Consider the following 20,119-nt stretch of genomic DNA (forward strand, 5'->3'; position numbering starts at 1 on the left):
ATCACCATAATCATATTACTCTCTATCTATCGGATCCCGACAAACACAACATATAGTATTACGAGATAGATGATCTTGATCATGTTAGGCAGCTCACAAGATCCAACAATGAAGCACAACAAGGAGAAGACGACCATCTAGCTACTGCTATGGACCCATGGTCCAGGGGTGAACTACTCACTCATCACTCCGGAGGCGACCATGGCGGTGTAGAGTCCTCCGGGAGATGAATCCCCTCTCCCGGCAGGGTGCCGGAGGCGATCTCTCGAATCCCCCGAGATGGGATTCGCGGCGCGGCGTCTGCGGAAGGTTTTCCGTATCGTGGCTCTCGGTGCGGGGGTTTCGCGACGGAAGCTTTAAGTAGGCGGAAGGGTAGGTCGGGGGCCACACGAGGGGCCCGGGGGTAGGCCGGCGCGGCCGGGGCCCGGGCCGCGCCGCCCTATCTCCTCGGCCGCCTCGTGGCCCCACTTCGTTGACTCTTCGGTCTTACGGAAGCTTCGTGCAAAAATAGGACCCTTGGCGAAAGTTTCGTCCAATTCCGAGAATATTTCCTTACTAGGATTTACGAAACCAAAAACAGCAGAACAACGACAAGCGGCTCTTCGGCATCTTGTTAATAGGTTAGTTCCAGAAAATGCATAAATATGACATATAATGTGCATAAAACATGTAGGTATCATCAATAAAGTAGCATGGAACATAAGAAATTATCGATACGTTGGAGACGTATCACACCACTCAAGTGAACTTGGATACTTTGCATAGCTGTTGCTCTGGTTCCTCCTACCAGCTTCACCATCTCGAGATAGTCCACGAGCCAATCCTCAGGATCCTGCAGGCCGTCGAATTTCTTGAAATTTTCGGGTAACTTGAACCCTCTTGGTACTCGAGTCTTTCGAACTCTTCTCGTAAAGCACGGGAGTCCACACATATCTTCGTCGGCGACTTCTGGTGAATGCTGACATTCTCTTCTTTCTTGTCGCGCTCTATCCACCCTTACTTGAACTGATGTATCTCTTGCACCACTTGTTCTTGGTGGATCTTGGACCGCTGCAGTGGGTCGTGGACTGTTTTGCCTGGGGTTTCCCTCGGGAGGCGTAGCTGCGAACGCTGTTCCCATAACTCCTACTCCAGCCATTGCCATATTGAACAATGGTTCTCTCGGGTCCCCAGGAGGTGGTCTGGACGCGAGGATGTAAGCTTGTGTCGCCATGTAACCTGCTTCTGGTGTTTTTGGGATGATGTTTCCCCTTTCATCGATCGTCATGAAGGACATGTCGAGATTTTGAATTAGGTTTCCTCTCTCTTCTTCGGGTATGTTTTGCAGCCGAGATCTTGCTCTTCTTCGAGCCTCTCTATGGCTATCCGCCGAAGTTTCTGATTGTCGACTAAGCTCTGCTCGACGCCTGCTCGGACGCGGAAGCCGCCTCTTTTCTCCTATTCAAGGATGCTTGTCTGCTTTTTCCAGCTCTCGACTTACTCGAGCAAGTCTATATTGATATGCTTGTAGCTCTTGTGCAGTAGCGATGGTGGTCATTGGTTCCGAACCATCCATGGCTCTTGCAGCCCTATCCCACGCTGCTTGCGGGAGTTGTACTCTTTCTCGAGGCGAGGACCCGACGTATTTAGTGCCTAGGCCTCTTCTAAGATCAGCGGGATCGACGTATGGATTTCCCAAATCGTCGAAAGCCTCTGATGTTTACGGCTCGATCGGCCTGCCTCTTCGATCGCATAGATCCGATGATATTTTGAGCATTGATTTTTATCGAGATTGGTGACACCATCGTATAGATTGGTGAAGACCTTTCCAATGGCGAGCGAGATTTGTCGATGAAGTTGAAGCTGTCGACGCTGTCGGAATCGCTGCTTATAAAGGAGTCCGCAGACGACTCGAAAGATGTGTCGCTGAAGATCTTGACGAGCTTTCCGTTCACCTTGGTATCGACGAAGCGTGGTGAAGAAAACTCCTCGTCAGTCGACGAAAAGTCAGAATCGACCGCTGAAAATTCCGACGAGATCGGAACTTCGAGACGGTAAGATCCGTCCTTGTTGACGCCAAATCGGAATTCTCCGAACGTCATGACGATGGGCTCCTCCAGATAGGCACATGCATCCACACGGGAGGGCGGGTGAGGAATAAAATCGACTAGATCAGTTTTTCCCTCGGTTACCTCGATCCATCGCATTGCTCGCCACCGATGAAGTCGACGATTCCGGACGTGCCATCGAGATCGGCTCCTTGCAACCTCTAATTCCCACGAGACGGCGCCAATGACAAAGGTTTAATTTGTCAATGCCTACGGATTGTAGACTAGGGTTTTGCTAGAAGTAGAGGGCAAGTAGATCTCGAAGGTTTCAGTCGAAAAGTATTCGACGATTGTAAAACTAGGGTTATCTTGACAGTAGATTCGATCCTTTCTTTGTCCCTCGACTCCCCCTTATAGAGGGTGGAGCCGAGGGTTTCGTAATACACAAGTTACAGAGTTTGGGAGGGTTTCGTACCCAACCCGTAAGATTACAAATCTCTATCTTTCCTAATACAAACTATCTTTCCTTAACACTAAATAAGCTTCCGAGTCTTCTTATTCTTCGAATCCTGGGCCCTTAGCAAACCCCGGGTACCATCTTTGGCAGGCCCATTGGGGATGCCTATGTCAGACAGTGTGCACACCATGTTTGTTTCTTATGTTTAATTTATAGAAATACTTATGAATTGTGGTGACTAGTTAGTACCATCTTTGTATGCTCAAAGTGACAACATGGGGTGTCCATAGACTGGGAATGTGAACTTTAAGGAATGCTTATGCAGACCTATGCAATGAATTTGTGTTTATTATCAAATCGGAGAGTGGTTCGGAGTAACATAGTGAAGTGATAATATCTATGTATTCAATTATCGTATCATTGTTGAGAGTGTCCACTAGTGAAAGTATGATCCCTAAGCCTTATTTCTAAGCATCGAAACACCGTTTACAACCAGTTCTGCTACATGTTTGCTTGCTGCCATTTTTATTTCAGATTGCAATTACCACTCATAATCATCCATATTACTTGCATTTCACTATCTCTTCGCCGAACTAGTGCACCTATACACCTAATTAGGGTGTGTTTGGTTGGGCTTTTGCTGTGGCTTTCTCAGCTTATAAGCCGTAAGCCCAACCAAACGAGAATTCCACCGAACACGCTTACCAGTAAAGCCGCGTGGAAACGAGTGTCGCGAGCTTTGCTCGCGCGGAGGTGCTTTTTGGCTTTGGTTGTGCACGCGTTGGACTGTTTCCCTCTTTGCCCTTGAAACCGACTGGAAATTACCCACCATCTGCCATCGGAGACGTGACCTCGTTCCCCAATCTCATCTCCTGCCCCTAATCCTTAATTTCTCTCGCATCCCTGCTCCCCGGCGAGCTCCCATGTGGCCACCCCTTCCCCGCCGGCCAACCCTCTCCCAGGCCGCCCCTCTCTCCCCGCCTCCCTAGCAGCTTCCCTGACTGGCCCCCGAGCGACCTTGTCCAGGACGTCCCCGCCGGCTGCCTCTCTCTCCAAGCCTTATCCGCAGGCTGCACTGGCCGGCTACCGAGCAACCTCATCCAGGACGACCGACCAGCGAGCCGAGCGACCTCCCCCACGACGGCAGACTGCCAAACGAGCTATGCCCTGAAACGTTGTTGGTCCCTTCGCTTTCGAAAATAGTGGCATGTTGATTTGTTGGTCCAAACTCCAAAGCGATAGCTATTTTTGTACATCCAACGTCATCATCTTGATCTAATATATTAATTAACTGCAATCCCATTATGTATATCTAAATCAATCTCTTATAAAATTATTATCGCTAAATACTAATAAATAGTTTCTCGAGTCTTTAGGGGTATATCAGACATTTACGATCCACGAACCACGGTTCGATATGACTACTTGCCAAATCGCTTTTACAGCTTTCTCACAAAACACAGCCACAACTTCTTTGCCACAACACACAGCCCACAGCTGCTTTCAGATAAGCCACAGCTCAACCAAACACACCCTTAATGTATTGGGTGTGTTGGGGACACAAGAGACTTCTTGTATCGTAATTGCAGGATTGCTTGAGAGAGATATCTTTGACCTCTACCTCCCTGAGTTCGATAAACTTTGGGTGACCAACTTAAAGGAAACTTGCTGTTGTTCTACAAACCTCTGCACTTGGAGACCCAACACTATCTACAAAAATAGAAGAGTGCATAGACACCAGCGCGCTTGGAATTTGTTGTTGGAATCAAAATGTATATCCAATTCCAATTCCTGTTTGGATGTACAAACTATGATATTTGAGGTTTTATTAAGTTTGGATGACTGTTTTTGTCTGCACGTTCGTTTGCGCATGGGGGTGCGTCTATCGGCCCGACGCATTTGCGCGTTGGCATGAATTGGAACGTTTGAGAACAACAAAACAAACAGTTTCAACGAAGTCTTAGTTATTACATCCAATTTTTTAAAACTCTACATGAAAATAAGATGGTATTCTTCTAGGCATTGTCTTCATGCCCAGCCAATGCCCACTGATGCTCAATCAGATCTGTTTATAGGCATGTGCACACGACCTCGTCAGTGACTTCTGCATTCATATGCAGATAGTCCGCACAGGATAACGCCCCAGGGATTGGCGCAACCAGCTCACCTTGGGAATCCCAGTGGTGCTCATTACGACCATCATGACGCTCGTTCTCAACGATCATGTTGTCCATGATCACGCAGCATGTCATCACCTCGTGCATGTTCTTCAGCGGCTATGTTATTGTCGGGTAACGAACAATTGTCCACCGAGGCTGGAGCACATCAAATCCTCACTCGACATCTTTCCTGCAAGCCTCTTGTGTCTTGACACACGTGCATAAACTTCCCTGACGTGGCCGAAACACCGGGTCCATCAGTCAGAAGCCGCACCCGAGTCGAACACCGAGCCATCTTCTTGCTCCGCAAGAAGCCCAACCAGGCCGCGCATAAGCCCACTTCACCTGGAGAACCCTCCTCGTTCCTCCCCAATCCAGCTCGCCGCCTCCGTCTCCGCGACCTCCGAGCTCCGGCGGCCATGTCGGTGAGTCCCCGGCCCCTCCCCTACCCACAGATCCCGATCCGCCTCACCCTGACGTCCTCCTTCCCCCGCAGATCTTCGAGTACAACGGGTCCGCCGTGGTGGCCATGGTGGGCAAGAACTGCTTCGCGATCGCCAGCGACCGCCGCCTCGGCGTGCAGCTGCAGACCGTCGCCACCGACTTCCAGCGCGTCTTCGAGATCCACCCCAAGCTCTACATCGGCCTCTCCGGCCTCGCCTCCGACGCCCAGACGCTGTGAGCAGATCGATCCCCCCGCCCCCCGCTCCTCTCGCCTCCGATTCCTCTCCTCCCGGCGGTCGTCTTAGGGTTTGTTTTGTGCAGGTACCAGCGGCTGGTGTTCAAGCACAAGCTCTACCAGCTGCGGGAGGAGCGGGACATGAAGCCCGAGACCTTCGCCAGCCTCGTCTCCTCGATGCTCTACGAGAAGAGGTGACCTCTTTTTTACTTGTACAACCTGAATCGCCCTGCGAAAGTAGCAGACTAGTTGGATGCAAATTTGAATCCAGTTGGTTGGGGTCTAGTGTTGTGCGGAAAGATGCAAATCAGGGCATGCTAAGCGTCTAGTAGTGTCATATATAGGGTGCAACTATGTGTTCCTATGACTTTTTGCATAAGAGCTTCATCCTTTCAGGGTGGCGTAAGAGATTCCTATATCAACTTAAGAGTGATTAGAGGCAGGGGTAGCTAGTTTATGTTTCAGTGTGAACTTTTGCAATAAGCAATTAGCACCATAGAGGAGCTTATAGTCAGTCTAAATTTACTTCCTGTATAACCCTTTTAGGTATACTAGGAAGTAAGAAGGCAACAACAAAGCTCGTACCATTACCTTGATTATTGATTGGTTATTTAGTGCCAGAAAGAAGCATGTATTAATCTTTAGACACTGTTTTTAGCTTGTTGCCTGCTCAACAGTATCCAATATTTTGTGGTGTGTTGATTTTTTGGGCAACGTATTACTGAAGAGCTACGTTTGGATGTACAGTGCTGTACATTTTATATTCCCCCCTTTGCCCTCTTCCACTTAAGGGGTAATTAGGATGTACTCTATCAGCTTATTATCTGAGGGCCACATTAATTGTACGCTCTGTTTGTATTTACTGTTAGGAGTACGGATTAAGCTAATGATCTGTAAAATCCAAAGATAACTTATAACATAAATCAGGAAATCTTTGGAGTAGAATCAGGGTCCAGAGTTTAATCTGGACATAGGTCTTGGATCAGAACCATAGGTACAGAGCTTGTTAAAGCTTTGTCATTGACCGGGCAATACATGAACTGGAATTTCTGATTCATAAGCATGCGTCTGTAAGCTTTCTAGCTATGAATATTTATGACCTCTGGCATTATGTTATTAGCCTTTGCACTAAGTAATGACCTCAGTAATTATCTATGCTAAACATGTTTCTTCATCATTCTATATGTTTCGATAAGGAGAAAGGTCTATCTAACCTTTTGTGTTAATGAAACACTCCAGATTTGGACCATACTTCTGCCAGCCAATTATTGCTGGACTTGGACAGGACGATGTGCCATTTATTTGCACCATGGACTGCATTGGTGCAAAGTAAGTATCAGTTTCGTGTGTTCTTTTGATTTTACCACAGAGTTTTCTTTTCGATGTATTTCATATACATGGTATTCTAGTGGGTTATCTGATTCTCATTGTTGTTGTTGTTGTTTATTCTATGGATTACTATTCCTGTTTTGGTTCTTATTTTCTAAGTCAGATTCCACAATCAGAGATAGGGGGATGTCCCTTTACATTTTTCTAGATTACATATATGTCTATCATCTTGAACCAAGTGACCTATAAATCAAGGTTCAAAAAACCGCTGAGCGTTAAGCGAGCGATGAGGCACCGCCTAGAGGAAGTGCTGCTTAAGCGCCGCTTAAGCGCTCAGGCCAAAATCGTACGGAAGTGCTGCTTAAGTGCAGTCGGTTGCATTTTTAGCGCATACAAGCTCCAATCTTCCTTTAATGCTGGCCCAGCGAGACAATAGTAGCCCAGTAAGGCCCATACAAAACCCTAGCCTACTCAGCTCAATCTGAACCATCTATATTTTCTAATCTGAACCGTCCATCTACTCTCTTTCCCTCACCTGCTCCCTTCGAATCACGCATCAACAGCCGCAATGGCCTTCCTGCAGCTCCTATTCCATCGGTTCCCTGCCTCCGCCCTCCCTCCACGGCTTCGCCCCACCTTCCCTGCATCCACCCCTCCTTCGCTACCCCGTTTCCTTGACCAGATTCTAGCATGAGCACACAAGGTCGCTTAATTGCGCGCTCAGGCCATAAGCGAAGCGTAAGGCCGCCGCTCAGCGCTTAAGCGCGCTTAAGCGCGCCTAGGCGTACGCTTTTTTGAACCATGCTATAAATTTTAAAAATGAGTAAAATCATCATTAACAAACTGCCCCCTGTTTCTCTCATGGTGGGAGTTGATTATCTGCTCATTGCTGCTCTCCTGAGTTGCTTTTATATAGTTCATATTGTTCGTCTGGGGTATATACCACGTCCAGTTCCCTTAACATTTGTGTTAGATTACATATATCCAGTTAGACCAAGGTGACATTTTGAAAATGGCTAATCATCATTAACAAATTGCCCTACATCTCACTGATGTCTGGAGTTGATTTGCTGTCAAGCGCGTCAAGGATATAGTTTGTGTCTATGCACTGCTCCGTTAATAACAAATGCTCTAAAATATTTGTGAAACTTTGTTTTCAGAGAGCATTGCATGATCGAAAAATATATTTCTGGATATTCCATTGCTGCATTTGATTCACCATTTGAAACATATCTCACACAATTTTTCCGTCATACAGATGTGTCTAGGCTGCCCAGATTTGCTAGCCTTTTCGTTTCTTTTTTTGAAATTGACAGTCATTTTCCCTTCTCATTTCATATGTACTGAATCAGTAATCTGGATTACAACACTATAGGCAATGAACCACCACTAATGGCCCATAACGTTAGCTAGCCGTTGATCGTGGAGTACTCGCTGATCCATCATCGAGGACTGTATCATTTAACGAGCTAGCCTCCACTTAACTATTATGGTTCTGTCTGGATATTTATCTATGACCTGTCAGTTCCATCATGCATTTATGTATCATCTAGTCATCTTTTAGTGAGCTAATTGGAGATATTTGTTCATATGCAGGGAACTGGCGAAGGACTTCGTTGTCTCAGGGACAGCATCAGAGTCTTTATATGGTGCTTGTGAATCCATGTACAAACCAAACATGGTACGTCTTTGTGCGATTACATGCTTGACTAACATTTCTGTCTTGGGTCTGCCTCATTTTATACAGTTTCATCGGCGATGACTGCCTTGCACTTTAGGTTGTCAGTCTTTTACCGTTATCTCGTATGTTACAAGTTACCTGACACCCATGTTATTTTCCATGACAAAGGAACCCGATGAACTCTTCGAGACCATATCACAAGCACTGCTGTCATCAGTTGATCGTGATTGCCTCAGCGGGTGGGGAGGCTACGTTCTGGTTGTGTAAGTTGACTACTTGCTTCCGCTGTCAGCTCTATGAACTATTTAGTGTTGACGTGTTACTTTCCTTGTCTATAAACAAATCATTAGGAAACAATAGACAAAAATGTATGTCATAGAAAGCTCGAAGCTGTATTGCATCCACAGCTGAGTCATCTCCAGGCTCCCCTTAACTGACTATTGATCTAGTTCTTGTTTATCCTTTTGGTTTGCAGGACGCCGACCGAAGTTACAGAGCGGGTGCTCAAGGGCAGGATGGACTAGAGTTCTTCAGCCGCAGTCCCATGCTTTCATTGCTTGCTGTTTCTGGTTCACGGCAGCATTATCTATCAGGGTTGTGCCTAAATTCTGAACTAATATTGTGATGATGTTATATTTACCCTTAGAAGAAGCACTTGTTTTTTCATTGACTTTACCCTTTCGATCTATGGTGAGACGTCTGTGTTGCGAGATCTGTTCCGTAACTTTGAAACAAACGGTATTGGCTCACTTCATATTTTATAATCTGTTCTAAAAAAATAGCTGTAAAAATAGGTAAAATCGAGTTAACAAACAATAAAATAGGCAACAAAAAGTTCAGGCTCAATAACACGCTTTAGGTGTTCCGGTTGTACTATAATGAGCTATGATATTCGTTTTAGACAATGTATCGAAAACTAAGAGCACCCATTTAAAATCGAACTTTCAGATATGATGCATTTACAGCTGAAGATGCCAAGAATTAGTATGGCTAGGATGGCAAGAAATTGAGTTAGGAAAGAAGTAAACCTCTGTATTTTATGAATTTTTTGGGCTCTTCTTGAATTCTTGCTCCCAGATCAGCAGTAACCTCGGAACACTAACAGCTGAAAGTTTTAACATCAACAAATAGGAAAGGCATGATTCAGCAAACCAAGATGTTTCAGCGGAGTACATCACTACCATTCGGGACCTAAAATTCTGAAGACTATTTAGCAAACTGAGAACCTGATCGATGTGTCAGCAGCCTTGAAAGTGCCCCCAACTGTCGTCATTAAAGGCACAAAGCTATGATTTACATAACTTCCTACTCAAATCCTCATGTGTAGAACTACAAACTAAAATCAAGTATATTAGAATGCTCCTGTGTAGAACTAAAAATAAATAAAGAAAAGACAACAGAGAAGCAAAGTGTTATACATCACACAGATTCCACTAACCTAAACTGAAGATTTTTTACTTCTAAGGAACAGAGAGAACCAAACTAAACTCATAATCATGTAACCCTCGAAAATGACTTATCCACTTTTCCCAAGCCCCAAGGCCACATCAACATCCCCACACAACTCCTCTTCAGTCCAGGCACCCTGAAAACAAAAGAATAGAAGCAAGGAGACATCACTAATGAATGTCCATATTTTTCAAATTTGTCAAACTATATAGTGGAAATTGTTTGTGTGCAGCCATTGAAATAAAACATAACGGATTGCATAAATTAGCAGTTGAGTAGATTAAAAACTCATTAATTCCCCTAGCATCTAATCTCTATAAATTACATAGTCGTAGGTAGATAATTAGTTCACTCTCATCTAAGCATGACATGTTACATGGATAGGACCTGAATCGATATAAGCTTATAACAGTTTCCCTGTCATCTAACATCCATAAATTGGAGAAGTTTGTTTCATAACCATTAAGAAATTACAACTAATCAAGCCTAACCAAGATGAATACACGACTCTCTGAACCTATACACAAATACAAAAAAGATACAAACTATCTGCATCCACTCAAAATACAAATGTATATAAAGTAGAGAATGGCTTAGAGCATGTCTAACAGACCCCTTAAAAGGGCCAAACCCGTATAATAACCGCTGAAATACGGGTTTGGGCTCTACCCAGCTGTCTAGCAGGCCCCGTAAAAATGGCCCCCGCGTTGATTTTTCCTGGTTTCGATTACGGGGCGGGTCTTCGCCCCCTACTTGTGCGAGGTGGGAGCAGGGATAGAGGGCCAAACCACTATCCCATTTCAGAAAACGCGCGCGGACATTTCAGTTTCCCCCACCCGTTTTCCCCCGCGCCACCGCCACCCGCGCGCCGCCGCCGGAATCCGTCAGATCCGCCCCCTCCACCGCCCGCCGAGCTGCGCCGCGTTGCGTCCACGCCTGCCGCACCTCCGCCGCACCCCAGCCGAAGATCCGCGTCCCTCCGCGCGCGCCGCCGCACCCCCGCCGCGGTCTTCTCCACCGTTTTCGCCGGTGAGTATTCCGTCGCGTTCTTCTTCGTTCTCGCCGGTAAAATGGATGTGTTTGGAGGCTGATGTATGCTTCACCGTGGTAGATGGCTTCGGAGGATGTGCATATGGCGGATTTGGAGGATTCGTCGACCGATTGGTCCTCGTCGGATTCCGACGATTCGGACCTCGACGAGGTGCTGAACGACGACGAGACGGAGTTGATGTTGCTCCTGTTCGGCATGAAGCACATGGAGGACCGCGCCAAGCTGCTGGATCAGAGGAAAGGATCCGTGATGGGGCGTATGTGCATTCCGTGGAACCGCGCACTCGGCCACGAATAGCTGATGCAAGATTATTTTGCCAAGGTTCCGACCTGTCCTCCCCGCCTCTTCCGTAGAAGGTACCGAATGCGTAGGACTTTGTTCGAGAGAATCGTCAGAGATTGCGAGGCAAATTGCAATTATTTCAAGCAAAGAAGAAACGCTGCGCAAGTCATGGGATTTAACCATATCAGAAAATATCTGCCGCCATGAGGGTTATTGCATACGGTATACCAGCAGATTATACAGATGAGTACCTTCGAATTGGTGTACAAACAACCACGGATTGCGTGCGTATGTTTGCCAAGATGGTGATCAAGTTGTATGATGAGACGTATCTCCGAGCTCCAAATGAGAAAGATACGAAAAGACTCATGGAGATCAATGAAAAGAGGGGGTGGCCGGGGATGCTTGGTAGTTTGGATTGCATGCATTGAACATGGAAAAATTGTCCAAAAGCATGGCATGGAATGTATTGTGGCAAAAGTCGTGATGCTACCATTGTTCTTGAAGCCGTGGCCTCGCAAGACTTATGGATTTGGCATGCTTTTTTTGGACTGCCGGGGACACTCAACGACATCAACATCTTGAATAGATCCCCTTTGTTTGCAAGACTAGTTAAGGGTGAAGCACCAACTTGTAACTACAAAGTTATGAATAATGAGTACCATGGGGTACTATCTCACAGATGGTATTTACCCTAACTATGCAACTCTTGTTAAGTCCATAAAAGAGAAAAAGGACAAGGCTTTGACAAGAAAGGAAGCTTGCTTCACCAAAAATCAAGAGGCATGCCGCAAGGATATTGAGAGAGCTTTTGTTGTCTTGCAAGCAAATTTTGCCATTGTCCAGGGTCTTGCAAGGTTTTGGGACAAGGAAACTCTTGTTGATATCATGACATGTTGTGTGATTCTTCACAACATGATCATTGAAGATGAAAGAGGGTTGAACTTGCCATGTTTTTATGACAATGTTGGCACCCGAGTGCAGCTCGAGAGGAACCCTGATCGGATTGAAGCTTTTCTTGCAGCTCATCGAGGCATTGAAAATGCCGAGACTCATCACCAGCTCACCCAAGATCTGATTGATCACCACTGGCAGTTGCATGGCCAATGAGTTATTACATTCATTTCTTATTGTTGTATGTGTGAAACATTTATCTTGATTGTTTGATTGTGGGAACATTTGTTATTTGTTTAATTCTTCCATTAGAACATTTGTTGACATTTCCCAAAAACATTATTGTAATAATTATGACGATTATTGTGTGATGTAAAACTTTTATTTTATGTGAATATTGTGTTGATTCTAATATCTAATTTGTCAAAAACCCTATTTTGAGGGGTTAAAAACTCGTCCCAGCTAGCAGACCCCGTTTTAAGGGGTTAAAAACTCAACCGCTAGCTCGGACAAGTTTTCGGCCGGCGAAAAGTGAATACAGGGTCCTCTACTCACGTTTTAAGGGGCAGAAAAATATGGGACTTATTAGACATGCTCTAAGGAGGAGATATTTACCTCGATTCTAAATTACACAGCATTCAGATCATCCTTTCCGCAAACATTGGAGATAAAGAAAAAAAGAATAGGCGCTCAACCAGAGGTCCGCTGCGCTGCATCCGGATGCAACCAAACAGCTCAACCGCACGTGCACGTTGAAGACAACCCAATCGCTTCTTGTCGGCCGCCGCCGCAGGTCGGCACCGTCCAAGATTAACGGGCATCATCGGCCCGCGCCAGATCCCTGTGTCCCTCATCAAGTGGCGTGGGAGGAGACAGAGGACTGGGAGGAATATGAGACGGGGAATTTTGCCATGCACAGTAGCAGGAGGTCGGACGGGATCTTAGCGAGGATGGCGCGCGCTTCGTCGCAGATGAACAGCTCTATGAGCGGGTCGCCCAGCCCTAGCGAGACCAGGAAGATCGATGAACCTTTAGGTGAGATCCATGAACCTCTAGTCTCCGGACCTTCGCGTCGAACCACCACTTTCCTAGTGAAGTACGGGTGCATGTTCAAGAGAAAGCAGTGGTGACGGCATCAGGCAACGTGCCCTCCGCCCCGACGCGGACAGCCATGTCGCGTGAAGCAGCCTCGCTCAATGGAGGCATGGAGCGGGCCGCGAGCAGGAGCGGCATGCTGGTGAGGTCAGACAAGGTCTCGCGCCGGTGGGGAGCTGCAGGGCGGTGTTGTGGCCGCGCGGGAGGAGCAGGGGGCGGCGTGGTGGTCGGGGGCGACGACGAAGATGAGGAGACCAGGTGACATTGGGGGACAAAACGATGCGTGTGCGGGACATATCGAGAGAGAGGAACAGATGCGTGGGCACCGCTTTGACCGCCTCCCTCCTCACGGTCCATAAAATTGATAGCGAGCACCGAAACTTACACACATGAAAAAAAGTAGAGAGAATTAAATCACTCAAGTAACACACGTGCAGACACCGACATAAATTCATAAATAGGCCACAAAATTCTGAGTAAAAAAATATGTGTTACACTTTAATATAATATACTGTATATACTTATGAGCGTCTCGGGCTTTGTACTCGATGGAAAAAGTTCTGCAGTTACAATAAATATGTTATGTCCTGCGCATTAATGATATCACATGTTTATACTGAACATTTATACATATGTATATTCACTACCACCAAATCTTAACTAGTCTTTTTATCTGTACAACTTTTTTTTATCGGTAGAACATATTTAATGCACTATTCTTAATTTCTATTTCCAATATAATAACCACAATAGTGATGGTAACTCAACGTAAACTGCAATAGAGTTCAAATGCATATTAACGTGCATACATAATCCAATAGTTAAAATCGTGTTATTTTTAAAATTAATTTGAGATAGTTCGCCGAAAGGTTTTCTATCTTAATCCAAACCACGCTTAGAAAAACTCGCATGTAATATATTTATATGTTTTGTGTGCCTATCTTAGTATCTGTTGATATCTTGATAGAGTGTTCCACGACACATGTACCATATACCTTTGTATAAAATATTTGCATTTTGTGTAAAACCGTGTGATTGTTGAACTGCAACAAAATTAAAAAGTTTTGTATCTCAACTACATACCTTTGGTTTAATGACCAGAGTCCTACAACAAAGACCCTCACGGTCAATTGCTTATGTGAACTAGGAGAGAGTATCCGACCCACTAGATGTATTTATGCCACCAGTTTAAATCATATTTTGGTTTGAATTAACTGCTATTCACAGCAATATGAATATTTTTTCTTTTTATCGAGCGGCGAGTTGAATGTATAACTTTAATTTATGTTAATAAGTGCATATTGTACCAATGCACACAATTGTTTTTAGACTTTTCTTGAAACATTGTAGTACTCTGTATAAAATTCTAGCGTTCAGCCTCAACCCAAACGGACAAGGGGTGACACATGCAAATTTCTGTCAGCCGAATGGACACATTTGATGTTTGAAATGGGTTGGCTCGCTGAAGATGCCTTAACCACGGTATGGTGGGATCGGTCCAGGGTTATTTTTAGATTTATTTTGAATATAAAATTTTAGCTTCAGCGCACCGGTTGGTGAGATCGATTCGGGTCACTCTTGGATTGCGGGCTACTATAACCGACTCAAAACATGCGGTGTGGTTCACATTGCCTTGGGTTTCCTCGGCCGCTATATATAAAGTCTTGCCCGGCTGCCACCAAAACAAACTTTACACATGAGTTAGGATTTTGCCAACTCTCTCTCTGCTTGCGCTGCCACAATAGCCTACCCCATCCCGCTCGTCATCGTGCATCGGCGAACGAGAGAGCGGGTCTCTGGAACCAATCGCATTTGTGATCCTATACGAGAAAGGGCGAATTAGTTTTTTCGGAAGCCCACCACACAACTGCTCACTATCTTCATCGCGAGCCGTCTTTCTTCCAAGTCGGGTGGTTCATCTTCATCGTCGTCTATTTCGACCCATCTTCACCAACGTTACCGTCAACAATGGTACCAACGCATCAACGACTACTACATCTACAACTGATTAGTACATGCGGCTGATCCGATCCTCGCTTTAGTCATGGATGCTGTACTGTTAGCACTTCTGCAGTTCATGTTGATTAGCTCATCTACTATGTTTGAGTTTCACACGATGGTAGTAGATGTTGTTGTCATGTTTACCATTCTAGAATTAATCGTAAAAATATTACCTAATTATCCAGCAATTGAAATCTTCGCGATATATTTTTTTTATCGAAAAATAGTGAGGGGTCTCTTATAATTCTCTGCTGCCTTCTATAAAAAGAAGAATAGTGCCAGTGTGCACTATTACTTTTAGATTTTGCTTTTAAGTATATAATCATGGATGTTTAGCGCCACACTACTAAATTAGTAATCTTGTGTGAACCCTGGTGCACGGCAGACGCGTCGTGTTTGAACTTTGAACCCTGTCCAACTCGCGTGGGCTGAGAAACCCAGGCTGACCCGCACGACACGCTCGGCCGGCCCAGCAGCTTCCACCGTGAAGGAAAGCTGCTGCCTTTGTCTCGGTGGCGTTGACAGTTAGGGTGTGTTTGGTAGCCCGGGGCTACTCAGAATCTCTCCTCCCAACCAAGATTTTTAGGGGAGATAGTGTTTGTTAGGCCGGCTCTTCTCATCTGAGCACTGCCGAAGGGATACGGAAAACGTCCTAGAGCCGGGATGAGGAGCGAAGCTCAAATTGAGCTTCACAACAGACCCAGGCTCAACTCATCCCGCAAAACACTGTGCAGACCCAGCTCCACCCCCCCAGACCCCCACCCCCACCTTTTCTTCTTCTCATTTCCCACATCTCCTCTCCCGTCAACCTCTAGCCCGCCCACCCGCCGTTGCGACGGACGAGCGACTCCACGCAGAGCTCCGCTGCGCCAAGGCCATGGACGAGCTCCGCCGCGGTCAGGCCACGCCGCTGTCGGCCGCGCCCTCCGCTGCACGCTGGCTGCCGTCCTCGTCAGCACGACCCGCCGGTCGCCAACCATTGAAGAAGCCAACCACTGCCGTGCCCCAGCAGACCCGCGGCCATCGTTCCAGCGCCGCTCTCCGTTGCCCAGCGCCGCCCTCCGTCGCCCAGCGACGCCCGCCGCTGCCCATGGCCGCCCAACGCCGGCCAGCGCCGGCCACCGCGCCGCCCAGCACATCCATGCCGTGCCCCCGCAGACCCGCGACCATAGTTCCAGCGCCGCCCGCCGCCGCCCTCTCCCACCGCCTCCCTCCCGTCTTCATCTCCCTGTGACGCCAACCGTCGCTGCCTCGACGCGCCTCCACGCCCGCAGCTCCGGCCAGCCGCCAGGGGCAGCTCCGGCCAGCCTCCCCAAGAAAGGACCCGATTGCTTTTTGTTATTCTGCTTAAGGACCTTTGTGTAAAAAATCGGACTCAGCCCGTATCAACGCATACAACCTATACCAAACAACTTCTCTACTCACAATCTCTCAACCAGGCCGGGCTACCAAACAACTACAAAATCTCAGTTGGACATGTATGAGGTCACCATGTATGTGGAGAGATAGTTACTCTGAGGTGGCCCGAGCTAACAAACACACCCTTAGATGCCACTACCACCACCGCAGGAGCCTCCGCCTCCGCCTCCGACCCAGCTCCGCCCCGCCCTCTCCTAATCTCTCTCGTAATCGCCGGCGCGCCTCGCCGCCTCGGTTCCTCCCCGCTCGCCTCGATCTCGCTGCCCCGCCCCGCGCCGGAGCGGGACAGGCAGCGGCCGGCCGGCGATGGCGGCCTCCGCGTCGTCGTCGGCGGCGGCGAGGTGGAAGGCCCGCGGCAGCCCCCCGAAGCACCGCCACGACGGCACCTCGCCGCTGCCGCTCGGCATGGACTGGAGCCCGCCCCCCAAGCGATGGGTAAGCACCCGCGATCCCCTCCCCAGAATCCCCTCACCCCTGCCCGGCTCCTCTCGATCCGGCTCGATCGCCGCCCACGCTCTGATCCCGTGGCCCACCTAGCTTCTGCTGGCTCGTGATCCTGCCCCGCGAGCCTCAGATTCGGTGTCCTGCTGCTATGATGCTCGATTCCGCTGCCCGTCGGGCGGAATTCCCCAAGGCTGCTCTGCCCTCCCCTCCAGGCAGGCAGCAGCTCAGGTGGGGCAGCGAGCTGGATTTCTCTATGCGGCTGTGCGATGCGCAAGCAGTATCGGTTAGCTAACCACGTCAGCCGAGGGATTTAATGCGCAGGCTGGGATCTGCATTGGGATCCTGCGGATTTAGTGCTACCGACCTGTGCTGGCTGATTTTGGACCTGTCCCAAGATTAGGGTTTTTTATTTTTACCTCAGCAGCAAGTTGGGTTTATGGATTTTGTCACCCTAAATGGCTTCGAGCTTGCCCGAGCGCGTAGCTAGGTTTCCACATTTCATGGAGCTTTCCCGAGCGCGTTGCTCGGTTTCCACATTTCATGGAGCTCGCCCGAGCTTACTTAGCGTACAAGTTTGGTTCTTTCGTTATTGTTTTCGGGCGTTGGACCTGTTAGACCCGGCCGTGTTGTGCTAGTGACCTTAGCGTAAAAGTTTGCTTGTCTTGGACTATTTCTGCGTGGAGCACTTTCGGTTTGTGGTGCAACTTCTCTTCCTACTATAGCTGCCCCCATAATACCGACTCCTGCCACAACTATCTGGTACAGTGACTCTCTGGGATCTCCTTCAGGTGGTTTGGACGCCATTATGTAAGCGTGTGTCGCCATATACCCTGCCTCCGGGGTTTTCGGGATGATGTTGCCTCTCGTATCTATTGACATAAAGGACATGTCGAGATTCTGGGTCAAGTTCTCCCGATCTGCGTCGGGCACATTTGCTAGTCGAGATCTTGCTCTTGAACGGGTGTTCCTGTGACTATCCCCCGAAGTTCTCGAGTGTCTACTCAGGTTGGCCTTGCGCTCACTTGATGCGGCAGCTGCAGCTCTTCTTTCATCGAGTATCGCCATTTGTTTTTCTAGCTCTCGTTTAGAACGATCGATTTTATATTGATAATCTTGCATCGCCTCAGGCGTAGCTGTAGTAGTCATCGGCTCCGTGCCATCCATGGCTTTCTGAGCTCTATCCCACGCTTCCTGCGGCAGCTGCACTTTTTCTCGCGGCGTGGTTCCGATGTACTTGTTACCGGTTCCGCATGTGAAATCTGTGGGATCGATGTAAGGCTTGCCCAGATCATCGAAAGCCTCAAACTGTTCGTCCTCATGTTTGCTTGTTCCACCGATTGCACAGACTTGGTGATATATTGCGGTTGTGTTCTCATTATCTTCAGGGTTGGTGACACCGTCGTATAGATTCGCGAAGACCTTCCTACTATCAGCAGAGGTGTCGATGAAGTCGAAGTTGGTGAAGCCGTGGTTGTTGAAGTCGTTGTTGTTGAAGCTTTCTGAGTCGCTTTCCAGATCAGAATCCGTGAGCCCGAAAGTCATGTCACCGAACAGATCGGTGTGTGCCCCGCCGTCAACGGACTTGGTGAAGCGTGGCGGCGAAACTTCCTCGTCGCCTGACTCGATGGATGATGCTGATGATCCCGAGAAATCGGAATCGACCGCTGACGGTCCCGAAAAAATCGGTGCCGCAAGACGATGCGATCCTTCTTTCCCGACGAGGAAGCGGAAGCTCCCGAACGTCATCTCCATCGACTCTTCCAGATCGGCATATGCATGCAAACGGGCGGGAGGGTGAGGAACAAAATCGGCGAGATCAGGTTGGACTCGTTTACCTCCGTCCATCGCGTTGCTTGCAGTAGATGATGCTGTTGACGATGCCATCGAAATCACGACCTTGCGACCTCCAATTCCCACAGAAGATGCCAATTAATAAGGTATTAACTTGTGTTATCACCGGATTTTGGCCAAACCAGGAGATGGGCCGCGATGGAGATGGGCTTGAAGGATATACACATAATGTGTTTCTGAATCGGCCTCGTGCGAGAATTTGGGCTAGATTGCCCATGTATATGTATATTATAGTAGATTGCATCTTAGTTTAGAATTAAGAGATAGAGTTTAGCTCGTACACGGTTAGGTGTATTTCCAAAGATAGAAAGTCCACGGACTATAAATATGTACCTAGGGTTATTGAGAAAGGAGGACGATCACGTTCACAACAAACACAATCCAGGCGCATCGCCACCCCTTGTTTCGAGGGTTTCTTCCGGGTAAGCGTCATGCTGCCTAGATCGTATCTTGCGATCTAGGCAGTATCTGTTTATTCGTTACTTGGTGTTGCTCGTACTGAAGCCTTTTTGATGGCGAGTAACACTGTTTATCGTAGATGTTTTAGGGCTGGCATCGATGCTTTTCTGATATATTTACGTAGTTGTGCTGCCCCTAGATATCTAGCTGTCCTTACACCTATTTTAGGTGTAAGGGCAGCACCCTACTTCATCTTTGTTTAGTAAATTCGATCTGTTATAGTTGTTCCTTGTTCTTCAAGGATTAGTTTGATATCTGCATGGTTAGGCCTTGCAAACGGGTTGAATGATCCAGTAGTGCGTAAGGTACGGTTTGCCGATCTAAGAAGGGATGTTCCGGGAATCGACTCCGTGTTGGTTTTTAGGCCTCGTTTTGGGTTAGTTTGTTGTTATCTTTCATATCTGCCAGGCTCAACTACGTGTAGGATGTTCCGATTATGCGGTGAAAACCCTAAACTGTCGTAGATTGATCTAGCTTAGCATTGATAAAGCAGAAACCCCATGTTATTGCAGATCCATTATGAACCATGGGTTAATCGGCTCTTTGAGCCGATTCACATGGTAACCTGAGAGCCGATCGAGGCTCATTTAATGTTTACGTGTAGGCCTAGCCGTAAGACTGCCATCGCTGGCGCACCATGGCTGCCGTGCGCCACTCACATTTAGCATGGGCGCACCACAAAACGGTGGGCCATCGTTATAGGGAGTAGTGGCGCACCTTGACTTCCGGTGCGCCATAAGTAAGTGGTGACAGGAGGCCAGATCCTCCCCCAACCTAGTAGTGGCGCACGCTCCGGGTGCGCCATCGCTACATTCCTTACCTATGGCGCACGCTGCGTAGGT

At 47.6% G+C, this 20,119-nt stretch overlaps 1 protein-coding gene across 1 annotated transcript; it reads left to right on the forward strand.

The window, feature by feature from the left end:
* Positions 1 to 4,972: 4,972 nt before the first annotated feature.
* LOC124673148 (proteasome subunit beta type-3-like) lies at positions 4,973 to 8,997 on the forward strand. The gene is made up of 7 exons (XM_047209279.1): positions 4,973 to 5,068; positions 5,140 to 5,321; positions 5,409 to 5,516; positions 6,562 to 6,651; positions 8,248 to 8,332; positions 8,501 to 8,595; positions 8,808 to 8,997. The coding sequence occupies exons 1-7, from the start codon at positions 5,063 to 5,065 to the stop codon at positions 8,854 to 8,856; spliced, it is 615 nt and encodes a 204-aa protein (XP_047065235.1). The 5' UTR covers positions 4,973 to 5,062; the 3' UTR covers positions 8,857 to 8,997.
* The last annotated feature ends 11,122 nt before the right edge of the window (positions 8,998 to 20,119 follow it).

The sequence above is a fragment of the Lolium rigidum genome, chromosome 1, assembly GCF_022539505.1.
Source record: "Lolium rigidum isolate FL_2022 chromosome 1, APGP_CSIRO_Lrig_0.1, whole genome shotgun sequence".
NCBI lineage: Eukaryota > Viridiplantae > Streptophyta > Magnoliopsida > Poales > Poaceae > Lolium > Lolium rigidum.